We start from the raw sequence: 25,051 nt of genomic DNA, 5'->3' as shown, positions 1-25,051 counted from the left end.
ACATCTGATCAAAATGCCATTTTTGTACATTGAAAATGTGTTTTTGTTGAGATATCAAAAACAATGTGATATGTAAGGTCTGTAATTGAGATTGACCAATGATCTCTTACAATTTGATTTACTTTTTCTTTCCACTGATCCATTTGGTAAGACGAGGCTTCATCTCTTCATTGGACAGTGAAGATCTCTTCATTACAGGGTAGACAAACTATCAGTCCTGACAGCCAATACAAATCAAAGCCCTGGATAAGCAAGGTTTCAAAAAAAAAATCTAACTGACTGAGATTACTAGGCACTTCTGTTGGCTGATCTTCAGTTTGTTCTCCCTTGATTAAGTACATGGGAGTTCCTGACTGAACAAAACACTGATTATCATTTTGACAGGAGAGGAAAGCACGAATCTTACATACCTCTTCTCAACTAATGTTAGTTGAGGCATGCCAGCAGTAGTCCGTGCAAGCAGCGTGACCATCTCTCTTGGTGTACCGAACAAAACCATTATTGTTAGCATCAATGCTAGGGCTGCAAGGACATCGTCATACCGTGGTGATGGGAGGCTTATCGCACCTTACTGTCATTACCTCAGTTTTTTTTAATAGACCTCAAGACAGACCATTCTAGACTAACTGAACTGAACTGATGCTACAATTTCACCTCATTTTATATCTTCAAGATATTACAAGCTTTTTACATTTTACAATCTGACTGACTGGTGATTATTAGGGGTCCAAGCAGCGAAGCTGGTGGAACCCTATTGTATCTGTTAGGATTATTATTCTTATTTTTTTCCGCTAAAAGTGTCTGAGGCTCAGCAACCATAAGTCCTAGAGCAACCAAATTTGGCAGGTGGGTTCCTATGGCCTCCCACTACTCAGGCACTAAAAATCACCTATGTCGGCCAGATGGTGGCGCTATAACAAAGGGTTATGCGTTTAAGGCCATAACTCCGACACCATACGTTAGATCAACACAAAACTTCATCGACCTGTGCAGCTGAACGTGCTCTACAACTTTGCCATTGGCCCCACCTATGTCCGCCATATTGTTTGCCCGCCATTTTGACCTTTTCGTTGGGGCATGGAAGTTTTCTCCGCTAAAATGTCTGAGGCTCAGCAACCATAAGTTGTACACCAACCAAATTTGGTGGGTGGGTTCCTATGGCCCCCCACTACTCAGGCACTACAAATCACCTATGTCGGCCAGATGGTGGCGCTATAACAAAAGGGTCCTGTTTAAAAGGTCATAACTCCCACACCGTAAGTCAGATCAACACAAAACTTCATGGACCGATGCATCTGAATGTGCTCTACAACTTTATTTTTGGGACCACCTATGTCCGTCATATGGTTTGCCCGCCATTTGGACCTTTTTATTAGGTGGGGTGCGGAAGAGCTGGAGCTCCAAATCTAAGCGTTACGACATCTAGTAAACTTCTTTACGGCAAGCGACATCCATGGCGACGCAAGTAATCCGACACCGTAAGGTCTAGTTTTTATCAGCGAGGGGAGGGTCTGAACGTCGGGGAAGCAATAGAAGACAGTGCCAGCCAGAGTGCATGCTAGGCTATTAAAGGTTTGTTAGTAAAAGCTTTTTGAGAGGATGAATAATTACTTTTCTTTGGCATGGATCCATTTGAAGACAGTATCGGGTGAGTTCGTTCAGTCTTTAAATCTGTCATTATGGCGAGAAATAGCTAAACCATTTTATTGGTAGGTTTTGAGTTTCTGTGCAAACGTGCGAAAACACGCTGGTATAATAAAACAATGATGGCAATACATGTATAGTCCGCTTCGTTCCATTGCTACCATAACATAACAAACTATCTTGTGTCTACAGCTACAGTTTCTCGCTGCAATTTCTAATATTGAATATAAACAAAAGACGCAATTTATGCTGTAGTCTGCCAATGTCTAAATAAATAATACGGTACTCCGAGCGCAGGTAGCAGGGGTGGCGAGTTGATATTTAGTTATTTTTAGATATTTAGTTACTAAATGAATCATTACTTTTCTTTGGCATGGATTCATTTGAAGACAATATCGGGTGAGTTCGTTTAGTCTTTGAATCCGTCATTATGCTGAGAGAAATCGTATTCTCAATTTAATCTCTAAATTGACTAAGTTTAGGGTTGTAACTAGGTAGTTGTTTCGTAGGTGACTTAACCCTCCTGTTCAGTTCATTTTTTAGGTACAGCAAAAATGTTCCCGGGTGATATAAACATACAGGGGGGGTTTGCAAATACATGAAATGAACCATTTTCATTTAGAATGTTGATTACACTAATTAAGGCCAGTAGAAGAAGTTTCATACTGAAAAAATAATTTTAAGTATTTTTCCTAGATTTTCAAACTTTAAAAAGGGTCAATTTGACCCGCAACATAACAGGAGGGTTAACTAGTCTTAACTATTGCTTGTATTTTTGCATAGACTGCGTTGTTGCTGTTCTTGTTTGTGTTAGTGTTAATCAGTTTAACCTACAGGGTCCAAATGGAACTATGCGGTTGTTCCCTGCACTTGGAACGGTAGGCTACTGCCCTCTAGGTTTTTCGACACACTTGTTCCTGGTTATGGTTATATACTTTGTTGTACGTCGCTCTGGATAAGAGCGTCTGCCAAATGCCTGTAATGTAATGTAATGTAATATTCCGTAACAACAAGATAAACCCAACATTTGCCCTAAAATATGCCAATACAGCAGTGAAAACGCTGCTTACTGAATAACGAAATAAACGAGACAAAGTTTTTTTTAATTATACCATCTCATTCTACAGTCAATATCTGGGACTAAACATTGAATAAATGAACAATCTTACCATTGGTTTTACGCGTAGAGATGTCCCTTTTGCAACTGAGTGGTCATATATTGTCTTGGACAATCCGTTTGTGATTCCTGTTGCTTACGGCGTAGTCGCCGTTTTTAGTACAATTTGGCTTGATTGACAGTTCATTTATTCAGTAGGTGAGAGTCTGCTTTTGAATTTGGAATAGCGTTTTATAGTTCAGCGTAACGGAATATTTTCTTATCGCATTCACTTGCGCATTCACTGTGGCATAGCATTAAAGACGATGCACCTAACGAAACGTTGTCAACGATTTTCATAATTTCTTGGAGAGTACTATTATTATTGAGGACTTCGGGGCATAGCTAAGCCATTTCTTTGCTGATAGACGTATCTGACATCGTTTTCTGATGCAAAACAGAAGCGGATAGTACTTTGTCGCTGATTTTCTGTCTCTATACTACTAAACACAGATAAAATGTCATGTTGCTATGTAAGTATTACTGCTCAAAATATTTCGGTTATATACGTTCTTTTCGTTATATACGTTCTTTTTGAAATTGAGTGTCTTTAAATAGGTTTGTGGTATTATATAATGTGGATATTTCACACTGCAATGTAAGTGTTAGTGTAACAGTTTTTGTGACCCATGGAACAGTGATGACGAGAGTGTTGGAACGTTGCTAAAACGTGGTGGACGGTTGAAAATTATTTTCGTCCCATCTCCATCCGTCATTATGCTGAGAAATAGCTAAACCATTTTTATTGATAGTAATTGAGTTTCTCTGCAAACGCGCGAAAACACGCTGGTATAATAAAACAATGACGGTAAACATAGCCTATATATGTAGTCCGCTTCATTCCGTTGCTACCACAATATAACAAACTTTCTTGTGTCTACAGCTGCAGTTTCTCGTTGCAATTACTATTGAATATAAACAAAAGACGCAAATGCTGTAGTCTGCCAATGTCTAAATAAATAATAAGGTATTCTTCGCGCAGCACGCACGCTAGCAGGGATGTCGAGTTTACATTTCGTTTTTTGTTTTGTTTTTTTTAATGTCGTATTTATTAGGCTATATGAAATATGGATTATTATCCCATCTATCTCTGAGGCGCTCTGAAATGTGCATTCTCTGCTAAACTGAGCAATGGATTGGAACATGTGTCTGACGTAGTATTGCACGGTATTCCGAAACTTCAGCACTTTCTCGGTACTTAAAAAAAAAAAAGAAACGGTTCAGTATTACAATTTTCCGACGTTCGGTAGTTTTGTGTCAAATGTAAAACCGAGGGAAATGTGTCTCCCGCATTACTGATTGAGAGGATGAAAAGTGTAATTTATCAGAATCTTCGCTAGATGGCAGTAGCAACTAAGGTTGCCAAGTGAGGTGACGTTGCGCTTGTGCACTCACTCGTTGATACAGCGTAAGCTTCGAACTCAGTTCACTTCAGTAGCAATAGGTGTTCTAATTTGTAAATATTTTATTATAGGAAGATGCTGTATTGTTATTAAAATATGCTGTTTTTTAGATCTGTTTAAAAGTGAAAGACCTGTTTAAAGATTATTTAGTTTACAATTGTTTAATTTTTGAAATATATTTAATATATTTTTCTATTGTTTAGTGTTGTAACACAATAGGCCTATGCTTATTAATATGTTGAACAGGCTTCAACTTAAAGGTTGTTAATAAGCCTCGAAATTCGAAAATAAGGTCAACCCTTGTGGACATTATGTTTCTGTTCTCTTAAGGTAATTTCAGCTTCGTTAGGTACCAAGGATCGAATCAGTATCATTTAAGTTTCAAGTATCATTTCAGTATCGAGTATCGTGATACTAAACCTGGTATCGGTATCAAAGTCAAAATTTGGTATTGTGACAACAATAGTCTAACGCCTTTTTTAGTTGCGGTGCGGAAGCGCTGCAGCTCTACATACACGCCAGGCCATCTAAGTGTTACGACATGCCATCTAAGTGCTACGACGTAGTAAATGCCTTTACGGCAAGCGGCCAGGACACATCCATGGCGAAGCAACTAAGTATTCCGACAGCGTCTCTTAGCACAAAATTTTTTTATTATTCAGTCATTTCAATGTACTTTAAAACGTATTTTTCTAAGCCTAAATTTCCCACTGTAAAAGTTCGCCCGAACCGTCTGGGCGTGGTAATGAGAACTGTCAGTTAGCTATGATTGACAGACCCTGCCCCGTTACCATAGCTACCCCCATGATACATGCTGTTTTTGGGAGACTTTTCACAAGCTAGCTAGCTTAGTAGTATATGAAGTACCGATAGATAGCTAAGGTAAAGACGTTGACTTATATCCAATTATAATTTTTGCTATCTAGCTAGCCAAGTTAAGATAAAAGCACAACTATAACGTCCTCATAAAAGCAAACTAGCTAGCTAACGTTATCGATGACATTGCCTTATGAAAGCAAACTACCTAGCTAGCTAACGTTAGCTAGCTAGCTAAATTAATATAACCAGAAATAATCGAATAGTCCTTAAAAGGCACTCTAATTTAAGTGAACCTAACATTAGTCAAATATTTGCATTGTCTTGCCTGTAAGCCAGCGGCGCAAACTATGGCTCTGGAGTTATCCATTGGTTTACGGGGCGTGGAAAGGGGAGTGGTTACTGTGTTCATGACGCACCAAGTTGACAACTTTCTCAACCGGTTGAAAATAGGACGATAAATTTAAAACGCATATTTCTCCAAAAATGCAGAACAGACATATTTAATACTTTACTCATTGTGTTTCTTCAATGCCTCTTGGGCAAATAGCACATAAAACCGAGAAAGTGTAAGAATCACCATGGTACTCCTTTAAAGAAAGGCGCTCCTAGCTGGCTTGAACCTAGGACCCTGTGTTCCCAAGACTGTAACCTTACCCACTAGGCCACAGGCGGACAAGCTGTTTGTACTGAAAACGTTTCAGAGTAAAAAGGTACGGGTATTTTGTGTGTGTATGCAAGTTTTTCATTGGGTCGTGTAGGTGAAGATTTGGCGGGTGTTGGTAAAATGTCCAATGGGGAGACATGTTATTATTGGGATAGGCGGCAGGAAGAAGAAGAAGAAGAATGAGAAGGAGGAGGAGGAGGAGAAGAAGGAGAAGAAGAAGAAGGAGAAGAAGAAGAAAACGCAAAATCCCCTTAGTTTGGGGCTTTATTGTGTGGACATGTGAAGTTGTTTATGAAATCTGTTTGTTGAAATGGGGTCAGAATGTACAGAATTTAATGTTTTTAAGGGCTGAGTGTCTGTGGCTGTTGTGGTTATTTCTGTGGGGAACCCTGAAAAGTGCCAAACTCTCGGTGTTGTATAGGTATGGGGCATGCCCCCGCCAAGGCGTAACTTGGTGGGATGGCATACCTGCCATCCCAATACTCTGTACTCTCGTATGTTTACTTGTATGGGGATGAGACAACATGAAAACAATTTTCAACCGTCCACCACGTTTTGGCAATGTTCCAACTCTGACGTCATCACTGTTGTATGCTTCACAAAAACTATTACACTTCCATCTAACGCTTACATTACAGTGTGAAATATTCACATTATATAGCCTAACACCACTAACCTATTTAAAGATACTCAATTTCAAAAAATAACCGAAATATTTTGAGCGGTAATACTTAGGGTAAACGTCCCTATTAAGCCCACGTACCATATAAGCCCACTTGCAACTTCTGAGTCAAATCAAAAAAAAACTACATCATAATTTTTTGCTGTGTGATGTTTTTTCAAATGAAGCTGCTTGTTACGTAAATGACACTTTTTATTGTAAGTCAATCACATTTATCGATATTGAGATATCGAAGCACGTGTGGCATGTGCCTGCTGATCCCAGAAGAAGTTGCAAAAAAACTTGGGTGATTTTGGTACCCTCAGAAAATAACATTTTTTTACATTTCTACTCCTGTTTTTGGAAAGTACTCACTTGTTATCAAAATTTAAGTGATTAGTGTTTTGAATGAGACATATGTTAGAATATTACCTGAATTAGAAATATTGTGTCTTTTGAAATCAAAATATGAGTTTTAGCACGCTAGCAAACAGACCACATGCTGCATCAATACAGTAGCTACATAGTATGATTCATTGCAATGACATAAAGCATGATAAGCATGTATAGTTTAAATTTTTTATGCAGTTTATATTATTATACTGTTAAATAGACAATAAATGTGTATGTTTATCTTTATTTATTTTTTAATCAACATTTTTACCTGGTGGGCTTAAAGGGGACTCTAGCAAAAAAATCACACTGACTGAGGTGGATGTAAATGAGTATAGCTAATTACTTCTCTACATTATCAATTTATACTTTTCATATTATGTTAGTGCACCATATATAGATTTATAGTTTTTTAATGTCATGTGAGTAGAATAAAATATTCTGTCTTTTAATCATAAATTCACTGATGTTCCCTTTAAGCCCACCTGTTCCCATTAAGCCCACTTTACTGTGTTTCAATGGGGATTTTCTCCCTTTTGACCGTTGAACCATTTTCCTCCCTAATTTTGACCTCACCTGATGAATCAGCTCCATAATTCAGATAATTAATACCCACATTTAAATATCAGTGATATTGCATAGGTCAATTCATTCTGGATAGGCCTGTGTTCTATCTTAACATTAGCAATAATTTATTAATCTTTACTTTTCAGATGAGTTTTAGTTTAAGATGACAAAAACACAAAAGAACTACAGTTCATGCCCACGCGTGATAGAAGCAAGTTCATCCTCTGCAAAGCAGGGCTGTAGGGACCTGGACCATTCTATTTGCGCAATCATGAGGTCGTTGAAAATCTACAAAAACAAGATGAAAGCCATGAACGTAAGACAAAGACAACCACAACGTGGGCAAAAGATTGAAACAAACAAATAAAATAAAGCTTAGACCACCCTATAACCTATGTCATGTTACACTACTAAGATGGAGCATGGAGCAAATGATAGCCTTACTAAAACGATACAATCACCTCTAAGAGCATAGGCCTACGTTTAGTCTAGGAGAAAGTAGAAATTGCAGAAATGTTGACATCTTTCTTGTTTATTTTGTTTAGGTTATAGGCTAATGATACATGAGCTTCAATATGTTATGACTGATGTCTCCTCATAATGAACTGTATGTTTTAATGTTACTCCACAATGAACTGAGTGGTTTTAAAATGTGTTTTTACAATGTTTTCAAACTACTATCCTAAATGTGATTAACATTTGAAAAGTTATTGTTTAATTGTAAATCCTGAAATTGACTTATTTACTATCCTTAGAACATTAGTATTGAACCTGAAATTGTTTTTCGTTCAGTCAGTCGGTCTTCAGAAATCTGTATAAAAACACCTGCACTTTCAACCAGCTGACCGGACCAGAAATTTTGGCCAATTTCAAATGCCAACAGCACACCATAGGATAGAGATACAGACAAAATGACAACACATATTGAAAGATGAAGTATTGAAGAGTAATTTCCACTATAGTTTTGATTTTGTTCGTAAATAGTTTTTTGGCTACATTCCAAAGAAGACATGTTGTAAGTTTAGCTTTTTCTGTGTTGACAACACAGCAGAAAGGCTGGTCATGCCTATTTCAAATGCCATTCACAGGCCATAGGATAGGAGTGGAGACAAAATGAAAATAGCTATTGAGAGCTAAGAGATTACAGATTTGAATAGAACAAGTTTGTATTGTTAAGATTTTTTAAATATTTATTTATTTATCAACAAATCATGAAGTGGGCTTATTTGGAACACCCATGGGCTTAAAGGGTACGTTAGGTACCCATTAAGCCCATGCCAGACTTTTGACATATTTTGACAAATTAAACAATAAAAACATTAGAAATTGGTATAAATGAATTATTGACACTTCAAATGAGAGATTAGACTTTCATTTTAACTAAAATGTTCTCACTTAAATTGGGGCAGTATACATTAAAAATGTCTGAAAAGCGGATTTGGTGGGCTTAATAGGGACGTTTACCCATAGCAATGATGAAATCTCCAGTATGTTCAGTAGATGGAGACAGAGACAGTATCAATGATACTGTTCCATTCGCTTCTGTCTGTCTGAAATTACGAAATATCCTTGAACACGTGTGAATGCGTAAGTGAATGCGATGCTAAGAATATTTTTTGTTACGCTGACCTATAAAACGCTATTCCAAAAGCAGAATTAGACATGTCATACACTGTTAGAAAGCTTATACTCTCGCCTACTGAATAAATGAATTGTCAATCAAGCCAGACTGTACTAAAAAGGGCGACGACGCCGTAAACAACAGGTGTGGTATTACGCACAGCTATTTTGGAAGATACCCAGGCGTCACAGATGCGCGTATATTTCCCAAACGGATTGTCCAAGACAATATATGACCACGCAGTCTCAAAAGGGACATCTCTACACGTAAAACCAACAGTAAGGTTTTATATTTATTCAATATTTAGTCCCAGGTATTGACTGTAGAATGACATGGTATCATTTTTAAAAAACCTTTTCTCGTTTATTTCGTTATTCAGTGAGCAGCGTTTTCACTGCTGTATAGGCATATCTTAGGGCTATTGTCGGGTTTATCTTGTTGCTATGACGGAATACGATTTTTTAGTGGTGAAAGAATATTTTTATGAATGCCAAGATAGACAATATTGTCCATTATGTCAAGGGTGGGGGTGTTTTTTAGATGAGACTGCAGGGAGGGGGTCCGATTCAAAGCCCTGACCCTTGCCTACACTGCCGCCAACAAGACAGCCCCCATCTACTTGCAGGACATGACTCAATTCTATGTGCCTGCTCGACCACTCCGCTCTGCAGCAGCAGGGCGTCTTGTAACCCCTCCCACCCGCCCAAAGGGATCACAAAGCTTCTCCACCCTAGCTCCCCAGTGGTGGAACGAACTCCCCGTCCCCCTCCGAACCTCCCCCTCACTATCCATCTTCCGCCGTGGCCTGAAAACTCATCTCTTCAGACTATACCTAGAATAACCACCACCATGCTGTGTATATATATATTAAAAAAAAAAAAAAAAAAAAAAAAACCTTTTTCCTGTCACTTGTTACATGTTGCCCCATCCCTGCACTTCTTGGTAAATTGTATTTGTCCTAATACTCTAGCTTAATCTTCTGCCTAGTTTGGCTTTGCAGATGTTAGACCAGGATAGTGTTCATTGTTCTCGGCTAGAAAAAGCTGTACAAAATAAGTAACTGTACCTTACTGAACCCGTGTTCAGCAGTTGTCTACGATCATGAAAATGCGTCTGCCAAATGAATGTAATGTAATGTAATGTGCGTGTTAAATGAACGCCCAGAGAGACAATGGCGGGGCTGTGACGAAACCTATTTTTTACAGTCTCTGGACGAAACGCGTTTCTGTTTTTATCTCACACGTTGGTTGCAGTAGCACCGAATGTTTGACTTCTTTAGTAATCTCGGCACGCCGACGTGCCGACCACTAGGGGCTGTGCGCTAAAACCGTTTTAGTAAGAGGTTAACATTGTTTGCTAAATTAATCCATATCAGGCAGTGCCTAAAACGAACAGTTATCAGGTAGAGGCTGCGTCTCAAAAGCTTGTTTAGCTAGCAACATCCCAGTTAATTAATTGTACTGAGCACTAATACAGTAATACAAAATAAAGCACTTTTTTAAATTGCGGGAACTATGCAGACTACTCAGAAGTATAACACAGCATTAACTGTCTTATATTAGTTGTTCTATAGCAAACGGTCCTGATGATAGGAGCGTGCTCACACAATTACCTTACTGTTGAATAATTACCAGGTGGTTGGTTGTAGCCAGCTAGCGAAATAATGTCACATACAAGAGGGTAACTAACACGTGAGTTCAATACAAATTAACGGTCATTTTTGTTCAGTCAGTTAAACTCATGCCGGACATTATTGTCTGGTAGGGACCACATCTGTACAAATAGCCCAATTAGAAAACCATGGTTCGTTGGCCTAGTGTCATTTCTTATTACCTAAGCTAACGTTTTCCAGCTCTCCTACTAGTTAACTGGGATGTTGCTAGGTAAACGTAAGCTTTTAGACGCAGCCTCGGGTTAGCTCTGTTTTGAATTATTCTGGTTTATTGGATATGTAGGCACAAGCTAAGCACTTTCTCTGGAACTATTAAAGGTCAGTAACAAAATCGAATTACGTGACCTGCGCATGCTACACAAGTAGTGAGTGCTACATTCGCGACCTGTATTCGCCAATGTTGCCATATTGGGCGGGTTTCCGCCCAATTGGGCTCCTTTTTATTACGTTGGGCTGGTAGATGAAATTTGGGCTACTTTTATAAAAATTCGGCGTATTTTTGAAAATATTGTGAAAACAATTTTGACCAAAGAAGTAGCACAGAAAATACCAGTACCGTTTCTTTGATGAAGTCTACTGCCGGTTGCATTCGCGATTAGCCCATTCGCGAGTGCTGTACACAACGCAAATAGAGACTCTCACTCAACAGTAAATACTTATAAGAGAGAATGTGCTCTCAGTGTGGGACAGTACATGTAACAAAAATATGTACCCGGGCTCTTCAGAGAGACTATCCGTTGGCTGCTGGTTTTGTGAATCAACCGCTATGACCTGTTAGCCAGAGCCGCCTGTCAAAGTGACCTCATATATCAGCCGATCATCATCTGTGCGGCGTATGCGAGCACTAGTTGCTAACTACGCGCTTTGAAATTCTTGGAAGAGAATTTACGAACTCTTGCCCTGGCTCTGCAAACACTGGGCTTGTATAGGCGCATATGTCCATGAACAGCTCGCATGATCTCTCATGACATGACATTGCACTAAATAACTGTCCCAAATCCCAAAAACGTTTGTAATTATAAAGTTACACAATCGCTAACTTGACTTCTGGCTAACGGTAGTTAGATGCCTAATCGATCGGTCGGTTTAGCTAGCTACCTAGGATTAACAGCAAACTAAATATTATTCACTAAGCATTACTCATTTGGTAGATATCTAGATAGTTTCAATAACTTGTCATATACGTACGTTTCCTTCGAGCTGAATTTGTGTTGGCTCTGCGAGAAATTTTCCCCCCGGCGTCCGTGGCAGAGGCTGCTGATTCAGTGCAATTGTCCATGAAGGTGCAGAGCGAACAGATGGGACTGCACCATGTATCAGTCTCACACGGTTCTTTATTTGAAATCCCATTCTGAACTCCATCATATCCCCAGGGATATAATCCTCCTTCCTAAAATGCCCACTGCAGATTACTGCGTTTTCATGACATGCTCCAGTTAAATCTCTTCTCTCCACCTGCACAAACCGCACCCACGCACTTTTTCTGGGGTGGTGGTCAACTCCGTGCCCTGAGAGGCTATAGAGTTCGCACTGCCTGCACTAACACAATGGTTCACCATTCTAGCTAGCTGTGAAATGGAAACTTTAAGACAGTAACTGGCTAAACCGATTGACTAACAAGTGATTTACTGGTAGGGTCAGGCAAGGAATGGACTCACCTTTGCTACGTCACTGCCGATATTGACATTTTCTGGGTGCGTGGCTTAGAATACTTTTTTTATTTATTTATGTTTACCTCATTTCGCCCCATATGGCCTGTATTATTTTTTTAATTTTTGTTTTTTTTAAAGAAGGCTTTATTTGTCACGTACATATACATGTACATACAGTGAAATGTGTCCTCTGCATTTATTACTTAGGAGCAGTGGGCAGCCACAGTGCAGCGCCCGGGGACCAACTCCAGTTCTGAGTTCAGGGCAATGACAGGAGTACACCATTGTTTTTCAAACCATCCTCTTCATGAGCCCAGAATTGTAAATCCGTAAAAAAAAATTAACTTGCATGTTGCCCTTTAACAAAATATTGGTATTTTTGTGTGCCTCATTGGTAGTAGATCAAAAATCAGTTTTGCTTGTTAAATGGATGCATATAAACTTGATGTAGTGTTGCCATTCCCAGGCCAATGGGAAATGCCAACCAGACACAACAGTAGCAGTACAGAAATGTAATATTGTCTCTCAAACAAATCTCCAAAAATAAAATGAAACGAAAATCATACACGTGCTCTCTGTGTGAGCTCCTGGTCTCGGCCCCGAACTGTGGAGTGCAGCACACTTTTAAACACCTGGGCTGATTAGCTAACACAAGGTGCGTGTGCTCTCTTCACCTTCCGGCGCAACCGAGACCAATCCACCTCTTCAGTGGACCGCATGCCACACACCTCCACCCCAAGAATTCAGCCGAAGGCTAATTCGGCTCACGCCGAGACCGCTCTCTCCCGGGTTTTGACACCAAAATGTCACACGCCAGCGTGACACCCCTGGGAGGGAGACGCGGCAGTGCCGGGGAACACCATTTGTTGCCGCATGGAAAGAAAGAGAGCACACCCAAACAAAAATGAAATAAAATAAACAACCCTCTTCACACTTCCCCCTCATGGGTTCCGGGCGAAAACAATAAACGAAAACAACAAGCTAAAATAACAAAGACAAAAGAGAGTAAAACAGCGCAACCACTTTCCTGTGCGCCGCCCGCAGCTGGCCCACCTTCCCGGCCAGGTCCAGCTACTCCAACATCCCAGTTGAAGATTACTTTCTTTTTTTTTTTTTCCTCGAACACAATTCCACAAATAAAATGAAACTAAATGAAAATCAACAATGTGCTCTCAGTGTGAGCTCCCAGTCTCAGCCCAAACTGTGGAGAGCAGCACACATTTAAGCACCTGGGCTGATTAGCTAATGCAACCCAGGTGCGTGTGCTCTCTGCACCAGCCGGCACAGCCAAGACCAATACACCTCTTCGGCAAATGGAATGCCACAAAATGTTTTAGGCAAATGATTGCAGATGGATTACTTTATGGGGAGCAGATAAATTCCATGAAAGACAAAGCAGCAGTTGATCTCCTGCAGTCCTGCAGATTCCTTCTGTACAACATCAGAAGGATTCGACCATACCTGACTACGTACTCTACCCAGCTGCTTGTCCAGGCTATGGTGACCTCCCGCCTTGATTACTGCAACTCTCTCCTTGCAAGCTTGCCAGCTTGTGCCATACAGTCACTACAGATGATTCAAATTGCCGCTGCCCAACCCATCTACAACCTTCCCAAATTCTCCTACATCACTCCTCTGCTGCGGTCACTCCACTGGCTACCGGTCCTTGCCAGGATCCGGTTCAAAGTCCTGACCCTCGCCTACACTGCAGCCAACAGGATGGCCCCTATCTACTTGCAGGACATGGTTCAATTCTATACGCCTGCTCGACCACTCCGCTCTGCAGCAGCAGGGCGCCTTGTACCCCCTCCCACCCGAGTTAAGGGGTCACAGAGCTTCTCCACCCTAGCTCCCCAGTGGTGGAACAAACTCCCTGTCCCTCTTCGGACCTCTCCCTCACTACCCATCTTCCGCCAAGGTCTGAAGTTGTGGTCTCTTCAGACTATACCTGGACTAACTACCACCAATCTGTATATCATCTCACTTTAAATGCCCCCCTTTCATGACACTTGTTACATGTGCCCCCACTTTTTGGTAATTTGTATTTGTCCTAATATTGTGGCTTGTTCTTCTGCCTAGTTGGCTTGGCAGAGGTCAGGTCAGAATAGTGTTCACTGTGTGAACTAAACTGTGTTCTTGGGTAGAGAACTGTACAAAATAAGTATTGTATCTTACTGAACCTGTGTTTTGTAGTTGTCCATGAACATGAAATGCACTTTTGTACATCACTTTGGATAAAAGCGTCTGCCAAATAAATGTAATGTAATGTAATCTCTGTTGATTCCCAGCATGATTTCTGTCCCAAATCAAAATTGGTTGAGAATCACATATGGGCTGCTGCTAGCATCATAGCTCTTTCTGGGCATATAGTCAGACCTTGTTAGTGTGTAGATCAGTGTGTCTAAACTCAGGTACCCTTCATCATCAACAAGACCAAGACTAGCTTGAATTCATAAGGCCCTATGCCTTATAATATGCACTGCACAACATCTGGAGTAATGTTGTCTACAACATTAAACTAATTGAAGTCTTGAATGACACATTTACATGTCTGTCGTGTCTCAGTTGAGTATCTCAATAAGTAAATCATCTTATTGAGATACTCAACTGAGACATGACAATCTTGTCTGTTTCCACCACTCTCTTCTGTGTACTGGGTACATCTGACACATGGTTAGCTAAAAACAACTTTCAGTGAAACCAAAGACGGCATTCAGGCCAAGGTTGTCCCTACTCACCAGAGGAATACTTAACTTAATGGTGTCATAGGAAACTGGTGTTTCAATGAAAAGCCCACATGTGTATTGTGAATTGATGTGTTTAAACCTGAAGGAGTGAGTGTTTCACAGTCATTTTAAAACACCAGGGGTATTGAAACTTCTAGAGAAATCTAAGGATGTTGCTTATAAAGCTCACCTTCACAGAAGTCCTTTAGTGCACCCTCACCATCAGGTTTGTACATAATTTCTGTTGTGCTGGGAATCATTGTAGCACTTCTGCAGTGGAATATACTGAAATCTACTCTTAGCTGTGATCTGCTTTATAATGCCAGTGAAAGGCTCAACACATAGCATATACAGTATGAAACTGCTTGAAAATTCCACCACAGGCTGAATTTAAAAATCTGATAGTGAAAAGATCTGCCTCTAAATTTCCCAAACACTCAGCTGCTCTCTGAAATTGAGTTTGTAGATCTTTGCACCTCTGGCATATCAAGCTGTCAAAGGCTCTGCCTTAGCAGCATGGTCTTGTTCTACAAATTGCCAACTATATCTGAAATCAGAGTGGCTTTTTGCAATGAAAGTGATTGGTAAATAAGTCTGGGAGGACTTACCCAATGGGTTGTCCTTTTCAATTTTCTTAAAACTCTTCTGTCTGTCACATTTGTTGGCTGTGTGGCATGAATGTGTGACAGTGAATGTTGATTTGAATGAGTGTATTAAAGGTGTGTTATCCAAAGTCTGTCTTGGGTTTTTCCCCTCTTGAGTCATTATTTTAAATTTGTAGATTAGTAAATGAACTAATATATGTTGCATTATACAGTATATCACTTGGTCTCTTAAAAAAACGTGAATTAAATCATCAATATCACAGACCAGTAATATCAGTATATTTTATTACAGTGTGGCATAGTGGAAGCCTAAAGAGTAAACTGGAAATTGATACAATTTTGGATTATTGTACATTACTGTAACCTGCATTTACCACCAAAGAATTCCAGTGGGAAAAAACACACAATCATTTTCATGTGAATGATTTATTCAAATGATTTAACAGTGTAATTGTTACGAATGAAAGATAATCAAAGGGGTTCTGTTTAAATTGTTCTCTGTAATTGTATCAAATATATGAATTTATTTTTCATATCTCAGAAAGTCAGCAGAATAAAGATCCACATTTCTACTTATGCACCTAACATTCATTGCAATTAGGTCTGGCTGCAGAGATGTGCTTTCACTGTAGTCTGGTTGGAATGGTGTCCTAACCTGAAAGTGGACAAGCAATGGAAGCGTGTGTTTGTTTACAAGTTAATTACTTTAACACAGGCTACTAATATCTTAACTTGATTCTATTGGATAAATGTAAACCTGCAGTATTGTACAGAAGTTTCTCATGCTAGGTGGCCCATCAACAGGTACACACTTTTCTTACCAATTGTCTGGGCTCTTGTGTGAGCATTTTACAAAGAGAACAATGTGACACAATTGTGATTGCGACTCATACTATTTTTTATGCTGGGTATTGAGCACATAAAACATTTTACATCATTTTCAAAATTCCTTGATGACTTATGTGTCCTCAGAAAGACTTTATGCGGCGTTGACATCCAACTACAGCAAAAAAAAGAAAAAATAATCAGTTTGTATTTTACTGTTTTTATTTGCTCAGTTTCCAAGTGGATATCACCATGAATATAATTTTAAGTGAATGAATAAAAGTGCAAGACGTCAATGTATCCATATCCAGGGTGCTATTTTAAACCCATCAGATTCCCTAGAACCTTAAACTGCAACTCCTCTCATCCTGAGTAGTGCCTAAAATAGATCAATGTTGTATTATAAAAGTTCTTATAGTTGTGTATTGTGTGTCATTTATTTATTTATTATTATTATTATTATTATTATTATTATTATTATTATTATTATTACTCTGTTAGCTCTTTATAGAGGGCTATTCAGCATAGCGTACCTTTTTATAGTTATAGTTGCTCTGGCTTAAAGATCATTTAAATGTAACATAAAGCCTGATTTAAACTTATTAATTGTGTTTACCATGAACACAAATGCATATATTGAACCATGCTATGGTTCATTCCGTGCGTTTGAGGTTAACACACACATAAATCAACTGCTCTTTGCATTTTGCAAATGCTTGGTGCAGTACTACGTGTTCCAATGGGAGGCAGTATCTAAGGATATCTTAATAACCAAAAAACTCTGGCTGAGCCTTGAAAAGAAAAAAAAAAGAAAAAATCATTATCCTGGATCTGGATGTGTGATTAGGTGATGTCAGTGTGCAGTATAGTCTTTGTGTATGCATGTGCAGTTAGATACACACAATATACTGGTCAGTATAACATGCAAAGTAAACAGCCAAAAATATCTTATATGTTTAAGTGAGAAACAACCCACATATTACAATAATTAGATTATTATGAATATATTGAATAACACCAATAGCATTTACTTCGGTAAACATAAAGTTTGTTTTCACAAAAACACAAAACATTGTCTTCACCTATAGTATATAACACGTAAATTAGCCATTGGTGAAAATAGAAGTTGAAAAACCAAACACAAGCCATTATGTTCCTGTTGTTTACCAATCTTTTCATTCAGTCCATTTTAACATACGGTCAAATGGCCATGGCACTGCATAACAAGCTAAATAATTTTTCATCAGTCCTCAAAATACATGATGTGCCTTTCTTAATCAGTAAACTCTCAATTTATACAAGCATAATTCTTAGATGGCCACCTGAATTATAGGCTGTAAAACACACACAAGAGATGTATGAATAAAGGGATAGCAGCTAAGGTTTTCTTAAAATAGCAAGTGAATCTCAAGAGTACATAGGGTACTCAAGGATGTCCCACCCCATTTATTATGTTTATAAACACAATGGATGCACTATTTTGCTCTGACTAGTATCTTAAAATACACTATTATCTGGTAAGCTGTTATTAAATAGGTCACCATATTTATTTCTAGAAACGTTACCACTGACTGAAACTGCTACTTGGCAAGGGGCTGCAGCAGAGCAGTGGTGGACATAAAATAAAAATAGTATGTTAATTAAACAGGAAGTCTTACTTCAAACGGAAAAGACAATATGCAAGGAAGTGCTCATATACATAACTGCTGCTTATCCCTCCACTATGTTATTTATTTCACACAATACACCATAACCTATAAAGCATGAGAATCAATAAACAAAATTTTAACTATTAGGGATTAAGAAGTCAGATGAAGGTATTTCAGACACTCATATCATACTGTTCAAGGAAGACATTTCATTGCCAACCAACTTTTATGAAATAAGACCTTCATCAAAGCAAAAATGAAAATACCAAATTTGGTGAAAATACTTTTTTTTATGAGCAAACTGTATATATTTGTCCTGAGATTAGTAAAATGAAAATTATTCAGTACCTAATATCCTTCAAATGCACCATTTTCAAATAGTTACAAATATTACATGAAATACCTTTTAAAGACATTATATTTATTATTCATAGTTAGTATTTGGCATTGTCATATTACAGTCATAGCTGACTGCAAATCTTAATTTCTGCAGAAATGCCCTATTAAAATAAATACTGTACAGACAAAGTATATGCGGTGCCCATATTGTTAAGTGGTATTACGGCCAGATAGCTTTAAAAAGCTACAGTAGGGATCAGTTCTTCAACATAATTCAACATTATGCCATAATCTAGAGAAATGCAAAATTCTGGTTTAAAAATAACACACCTCTCTTCAATATTAAAATTTTACACACACCTCCCGCCAATATTAAAATAATAATAATAATAATAATAATAATAATAATAATACAGTGATAATTTCAGTAAAACAAGCAGTGATCTGGTTCAGCAGTGAAACAGAAACATTACAAACATTTTTACAGGCTTAAAGTAATTGTTAACGGTGCGCTGTGCAAACACAAGTCCAGACAAAAGGAAGGTGAAGGGAAGTGGATCGAGGCCTATGCTGTTGCACTACAACACCAGTAAGTACAGGAGCCACAGAAGAACACAGAGGGTGCCAAAGCAAGTGAGCCAGTCCAGCTTGAAAGTGGGTGCAACACTAGGGCAGGAGTTACCTTTGACCTGTAGCACAGCGCTAGAGGAGAGAGAACCACTAGAGTTTATGGCCTGAACGACATAGAGGCCTGCGTCAGTATCAGTGACCATCTGAATGAACAACGCGTGTTTGCCTTCTTTATGGGACAGTTCTATGCGCTCATCATTGGTCACTTTCTGTCCATTCCTGTACCTGAAGCAAAAAGTGAATTTTCACGTCACACAATCACAACAGGCAAAATGACAAAATGATCTCAGTATCTAAGGAAGATATATTAAGTACATGTAAAAGACAAGTAAAAATTTCAATCTATTTGGTACTGATGGAAAGATGCATTCATCAAATAAAACACTGATTATTAAAAGACAACATGAATGTGTTAGTAAAAAGGGAAAAAGGATAAACTAAATAAATTTGTAAGTTTAAACAAGTTTCAATATTTTGAAGGAAAGGGTTTGAAGGAAAGTTATTTCAAGAAAACTGCATGCATTTTCAAATGTAATGTTACCCAATTATGAAATGCAAATGCATATCTTCCCAATTTTTCATTCTTACTGGAATTATAAAGGGTTTTTGTAGAATATTTTGTGTATTTGTATAATATTAACTTTTCCTGAGAACAAACAGCAAATCACTCGGGGCTTACTAATGCCTGATAAGTATAATAGATTTGAGCAGTGTACTGTATTTTTATATAAGCAAAATATTCTTAATAAGTATAAAGGATTAATCTGTGTGGTATTCCTTGTAAATCTAAATGGTGGTTTTAATAAAACAAAAAGAAAATGATCCAAATCGTAGTATGTTACTCCAGTTTATTATAGGCTACCCACCATGTGAGAGTAGGCTCTGGAAATCCAGTGACTTCTACCTCCAAGGTCACGGGGGAACCTTCCATTACTGTGGCATTAGACAACAGTTTGGAGAAGTTAGGGCCCTGGTCTGCTAGGCTGCCCGAGGCTCGGCTCCCGGACATCAGCCTGATCTCCTCTCGGACGGCTGTGGGCTTGCAGATGTCCGGGTCCTGCTCTGCGGTTAATGGGGAGGGGGTGACATGCATGTTATCTGCTTGGGCACTGGCCCCTCTGCCCTGGCTGGGATCATGCACACACTCCTGTGTCTCTGTGAAGCTTTCATGCACAGCATATACAGTCTGGTGGCACTTGCTGTGGGTGCCAGGTGGCAGGCTTGGGGTGGGCTTGCTCTTCAGGATACTTGAGAGAGTGTTGGAGACAAGGCTGGGGGTGGGAACAGTCAGGGGGCTGCGCACAAAGGAGGAGGACTCTGCCCTGAACTTGGCGCCCAGGACCCCAGTGGGGGAGGGGAAGTCCTCAGACTGGGTGGAGACCCAGTCGCGCCTTTGTTGGGCGGTGTCGAAGACTGTGGTGTCGTTAAGTTGGGAGTGGGACTGTTGGCTGTACTGGTTGACATGCAGGCTGTGTGAACTCAAGCAGAAACCATCGTCTAGGTCATTCTCTGACTGGATGATGTTGGATTCAGGTGTCTCAGACAGGGGAGGCAGGGAGATGTCATCAGGTGAGGTGCACTCGTATTCATCATTAGAGAGTGACTCTTCAATAAAGAGCTCTCCCTCTGCCAGCCCACCACCATCCCCAGGAGGTAGGAGCACATCTGAGGCCTCCTGGGAGAAATTATCTCCTGTTGAGTATTGCACTGCACCCTATAAAAGAAAAAGCATAATATTAATCAAAAAGAAATGCAAATATGTCAACCTGTTCAGTCACTACCTTTACCTATTTACTGTCCAGAAAATGTCAATCTTGAAAAGTGAACAACACATTTTGTGATTGGATGTGTCCATGTCAGATAAAGGACAGAATACAGACCTGTGTATCTGTGGACGGGACCTGTAACCCACTAAAAGCCTGGACCTTCTCATGGGTGGTCTTCTGAGCGGATCCCTTACGCTGGAACTCTCTCTGTATGTCAGAGAAACTTGGAGCTGGGGGAGGTGTGGCCTGTGGTTCATTTTCTGTCTGGTAGAGGACATTAATCTTTGTGTTCTTTTCCACAGGTGAGCAGGAGATGTTGAAGGTCTGTGTGTGGGAGTATGAAGTGTACAGCTGTTCAGTGGTCTCCACCGTTGATCTGCTGGTGATGGTCTTGAATGCGCTCACCTCTGAATATTCCTGCTGAGTTTGGGAACTTGACTCTGACATAATATGATTTTCCGGGTGCAGTTTTTCTGGTAAATTCTGGCCTTTGGTCTTGCATAAGTGAAATTTCTTAATGGACTTCTTGACAGGTACTTCTTTTTCATTTCCAATCACATCATTTTCAGGAGTGTGTCCAGACTCTTTCTGCTCGGACTGTTCAAAGCATCAGAATGGAAGCTCAGAAAATGTAGCTTACATTGTTCCCATAAATGTCTACATTTACTCATTATGTTCTACATTCAAACACATAAAGTGATCAGATGAAAATTCACCTCCATCTCTGTGGATTCCTTGGATGTTTCGGTCCCTTCTGTTGTATATCTTGATTCTTCACTTGTTAATTCACCATCATGTTCCTTTCTGTCAGACTGCTCTTTTAGAGCCTCTTCCTATGAAATGGCATAGCAATTTTCAATTTTTCTTATCACACACATACAAATATTTTATTACTTTGGCAAATGAAAATCAAATCAACACACCTGGGAACAAACCTGAGCTGGTGCTTCCCTGCCCCCCATCCCTCCCTCCCATCCCACCAACTGAAGAAATCCCATTGAACCTCCCCCCACCTGCTCCCTATGTAGACTCTTGGATTTTATGAGTAGCATGCCACAGAGCTAAGAGTGCAACCAAAAAGCACATGTAAAGGAGAAAACACGTAAAACCTCATGAAATATTTAATTACTCCTGGACTTATCTTAAATCAGAAGCTTTGCTACGTCTCTCTTCATGTGCAATAAAGGTGCAAAAAAATAATTTCACCAATACAGTAATTTCCTAATACAATTCCAGAGATGAGCACTGCTGTTTTTAGTTAACACTTCCAAAAGGATTAAATTCAGAATCCACATGGGTGTCAACAGCTGTTTTCAGGTCATTTTGGTTAAAGCCTAAAACATTTAACAGACAGCACAATTGATGACAGGTAATGGCTCATCTATACCACACGCATAGCAACGTGTTGTGCTGTCTGTACGTACGCATCTCAATTTCTGTTGAATCTCTTGCTCTTCCCCAGTAGGTTTTTGACTGGGCTACATTAGTTAAATATTTGTAAGATAATTGTCTTAAGACATCATTTGTGTACATAAATTATGCAGGCATTTCATTATTAATATTGCCCTTCACACAATCACAAAATTGTAGATGATTAAGTCCAGCATGCTGGCAACTTTGGCAGCATGAAATCTAATCTAAGTTTTTGCAAATATAAGTCTAATTTTGCTATACTGATGAATAAGGCCTTATTCCATTTTCATGCCTGAACTACACCTATTTTCTGGACAGGGTGGATTACAGGGCCACACAATAATTTAATGCAATTAAATGCCCACCTGGAGTTTCACTTCCAGGTCCATTAAACCATTACACAGTTCCTTTATGGATTCAACAATCTCATTGTGCTTGGCGACTGTTTTCTCAACAAACTTCTTTCCTTCTTCTGGACCTAGATATTCATCAGGACAATAATAATACAATATTAATTCATGGGCTTATCTTAATCTGCTGAAATTCCAAAAAATGTCTCACTTCAATATGTACACAAAGATTTCTAAAATTTGGACCAAATGAGGAACTTCTCACCATGCAGACGAACAGCCAACTCTGTGATCTGGTTGATTCTCTCCTCTTGCTGGGGTACAGTGGGCCAGACAAACTTCTCAAACTGTTTGTAGAGGCTACTAACTGCTTCCCTGGTCTTACACTCTGAGGAGTACTTCCCTACACGCACAATGGTGGCGCTTGCATCATCACACCAAAACTGATACTGAAATGATAAAGAGAAGTAAGATCATATCACATACTCTCTTGCACAGCCAGTTTACATTTCTCCCACAAGGGAGGGGCTATGTTGCACTGCACTATCTACATCAGTGGAAAAGACGTAACATGTACAAGATGACTTATAATTGGGAATATAACAGGATACAAATTGGCAACATTCCTATAATGTAGTCAGAGCTCCAGTTCATATGTTTTCTCACTATACAACTCTAGAGCTTATCATATACCCTCCGGCCATCCTACTGTAATGTTATGCGCAGTTGGTGTCCTACTTCAATGCAGCAAGTACCACTGGAGGAAATTCAGACAAAAATTATGTAGCATACATACAATTGCTGTAGTGATTCAAGTTTTTCTTTATTACCTGGGCTAGGAATCCCAATGGAAAATAAATCAGCAACATGTTTATTCAATTCTGAATAAGTTATTGTATTACTCAATTTGATTTTTATAGTAGGGCGCAAGTTTTGTACTGTATTGCTTTATTTGTATTGTATTACTTAATTTGATTTCTATAGTACAACGTTACTTTTGACATTTTATTACTTTATTAAACATATTTATATATATATAAGAAGAAGAAGAAGAATTCTAATTCTGGTTGTTGTTTTTGTGCACAAGGTCAACTTGGTAATCTGGAAAACATTGTACAGCTCACTCCAAAGATGTCATTCAGTTAATAGTATGATGTTATTCAGGCCGTTCTTGTATTATACTACTTGAACAGAAGAGTGTACTGCATAATAAAGAGGCCACTGAGTTGTGAGCACTCAAGCCTACCTCTTCCATAGCTAGCTGCAGTTTGACTGTCATGTCCAGGTTGTGCTTGTACTCCTCCACCACCTTGTCAAAGTCTCCCAGCTGTCTCTGCAGCTCATTTACAGCATCCTCGATCTCTCTGGGGCTGCTACCTTTTAGATGCTTCTCTGTGCTTGCAGAGATCTTCACTGTGAATGCCTGCATCTTCTTTTTCAACACCTGGATAAGGATCCCATAAAGAAAGGAAGACAGAGATCAGGAACAGAGCTTGGCTGACTTCACCATGTGCTGAATTCAAAGAAACATCAGACTGACAGATATCCACTCTTTTTTGTCTTACCTGCAGTTTCTCAACAAAAATCTCAATCTGCTGGATTTGGTTTTTTACTGCCTTCACATTCCTCGTCTTGTCATTTTTCTTCATATAATTGAATTTCAAGTTATTGAATTTCTTCTTAAGGTCCTTAAAGGACTCTCTGAGCTAAATTGGAAATAAAATAATACAAAAGAAATTACAGGTTTGCCATGAACACATACATTATGAATTGCAGTGTCCATTTTTTTAAAAGGGACATTGGAAATAATTTAATACTTAATTTAGATTTTCTATCTCTTTAATATTAACAGTGTTAATAAAAAATACCAAGATACAGGATTTATTTCATAGGCAATATGGAGAACTCATGTAATTTAAGATGCACTGAAATGCACTTAGTTCAACACTCCAAAGATTTATTAGATGGAGAAGGAGATATCTCCATTCACTGTCAGGTAGACATTAGAGGCAAAATTCAGTGTTTCTCCTTCACCAAAGCACAGCCCCCGACACTTTTGGTGGGTGTTATTTTGGTGGGATTAATGACTGGCGCTGGGGCTGGAGACGTGATTTATACAGCCAAGCCATTTCTGTCCAGCAGGCTGGTTTTGCAATGGTGTAGGGTCTCTGAGCAAACGGCTCATGTGTCACCCAGGGACAGCTGCAGCCTGGATTCCAGATACCCTTTTAGGAGGATCATGACTAGTGTACAGGCCATTTTCAGGGGAAGGCAACAAGGGGAGTCTCTCTTTTAAACCCCAGAGAGAGGTAGAGGTAAATAGCAGTGCAGGAAGGAATCAAAAGGCTGGAAACTCTGTATGACTTTCATGTGGAAAATGTAAATGCATTTTCCCACAGGAGTATCTAAGGGTTTTGCCACCTTGCCAAGCACTAATGTTGTGCTGGCTGAGCAATTACTGGAGCAGCTGTTGCTGGAACCTTCTGACCTGCCATT

The 25,051-nt window shown here is 39.2% G+C and overlaps 1 protein-coding gene across 3 annotated transcripts in view; it reads right to left on the bottom strand.

The window, feature by feature from the left end:
• Window positions 1-15,851: 15,851 nt before the first annotated feature.
• ccdc141 (coiled-coil domain containing 141) overlaps window positions 15,852-25,051 on the bottom strand; it is a 49,137-nt gene continuing 39,937 nt past the window's right edge. Inside the window, exons 18-26 of one of the 3 annotated variants that reach the window (XM_064327342.1) lie at window positions 24,121-24,261; window positions 23,802-23,999; window positions 22,821-23,004; window positions 22,571-22,683; window positions 21,509-21,625; window positions 20,907-21,389; window positions 19,893-20,740; window positions 19,079-19,251; window positions 15,852-16,583 (exon numbers count right to left, since the gene is read on the bottom strand). In XM_064327342.1, the coding sequence (XP_064183412.1) occupies window positions 16,552-16,583; window positions 19,079-19,251; window positions 19,893-20,740; window positions 20,907-21,389; window positions 21,509-21,625; window positions 22,571-22,683; window positions 22,821-23,004; window positions 23,802-23,999; window positions 24,121-24,261 (2,289 nt within the window). In that variant the 3' untranslated portion in view covers window positions 15,852-16,551. The other 2 variants (XM_064327341.1, XM_064327340.1) reach the window with 2 other exon arrangements.

The sequence above is a fragment of the Anguilla rostrata genome, chromosome 3 (genome assembly GCF_018555375.3).
Source record: "Anguilla rostrata isolate EN2019 chromosome 3, ASM1855537v3, whole genome shotgun sequence".
Classification (NCBI taxonomy): Eukaryota; Metazoa; Chordata; class Actinopteri; order Anguilliformes; family Anguillidae; genus Anguilla; species Anguilla rostrata.
This window is presented reverse-complemented; position numbering and strand designations above follow the sequence as displayed.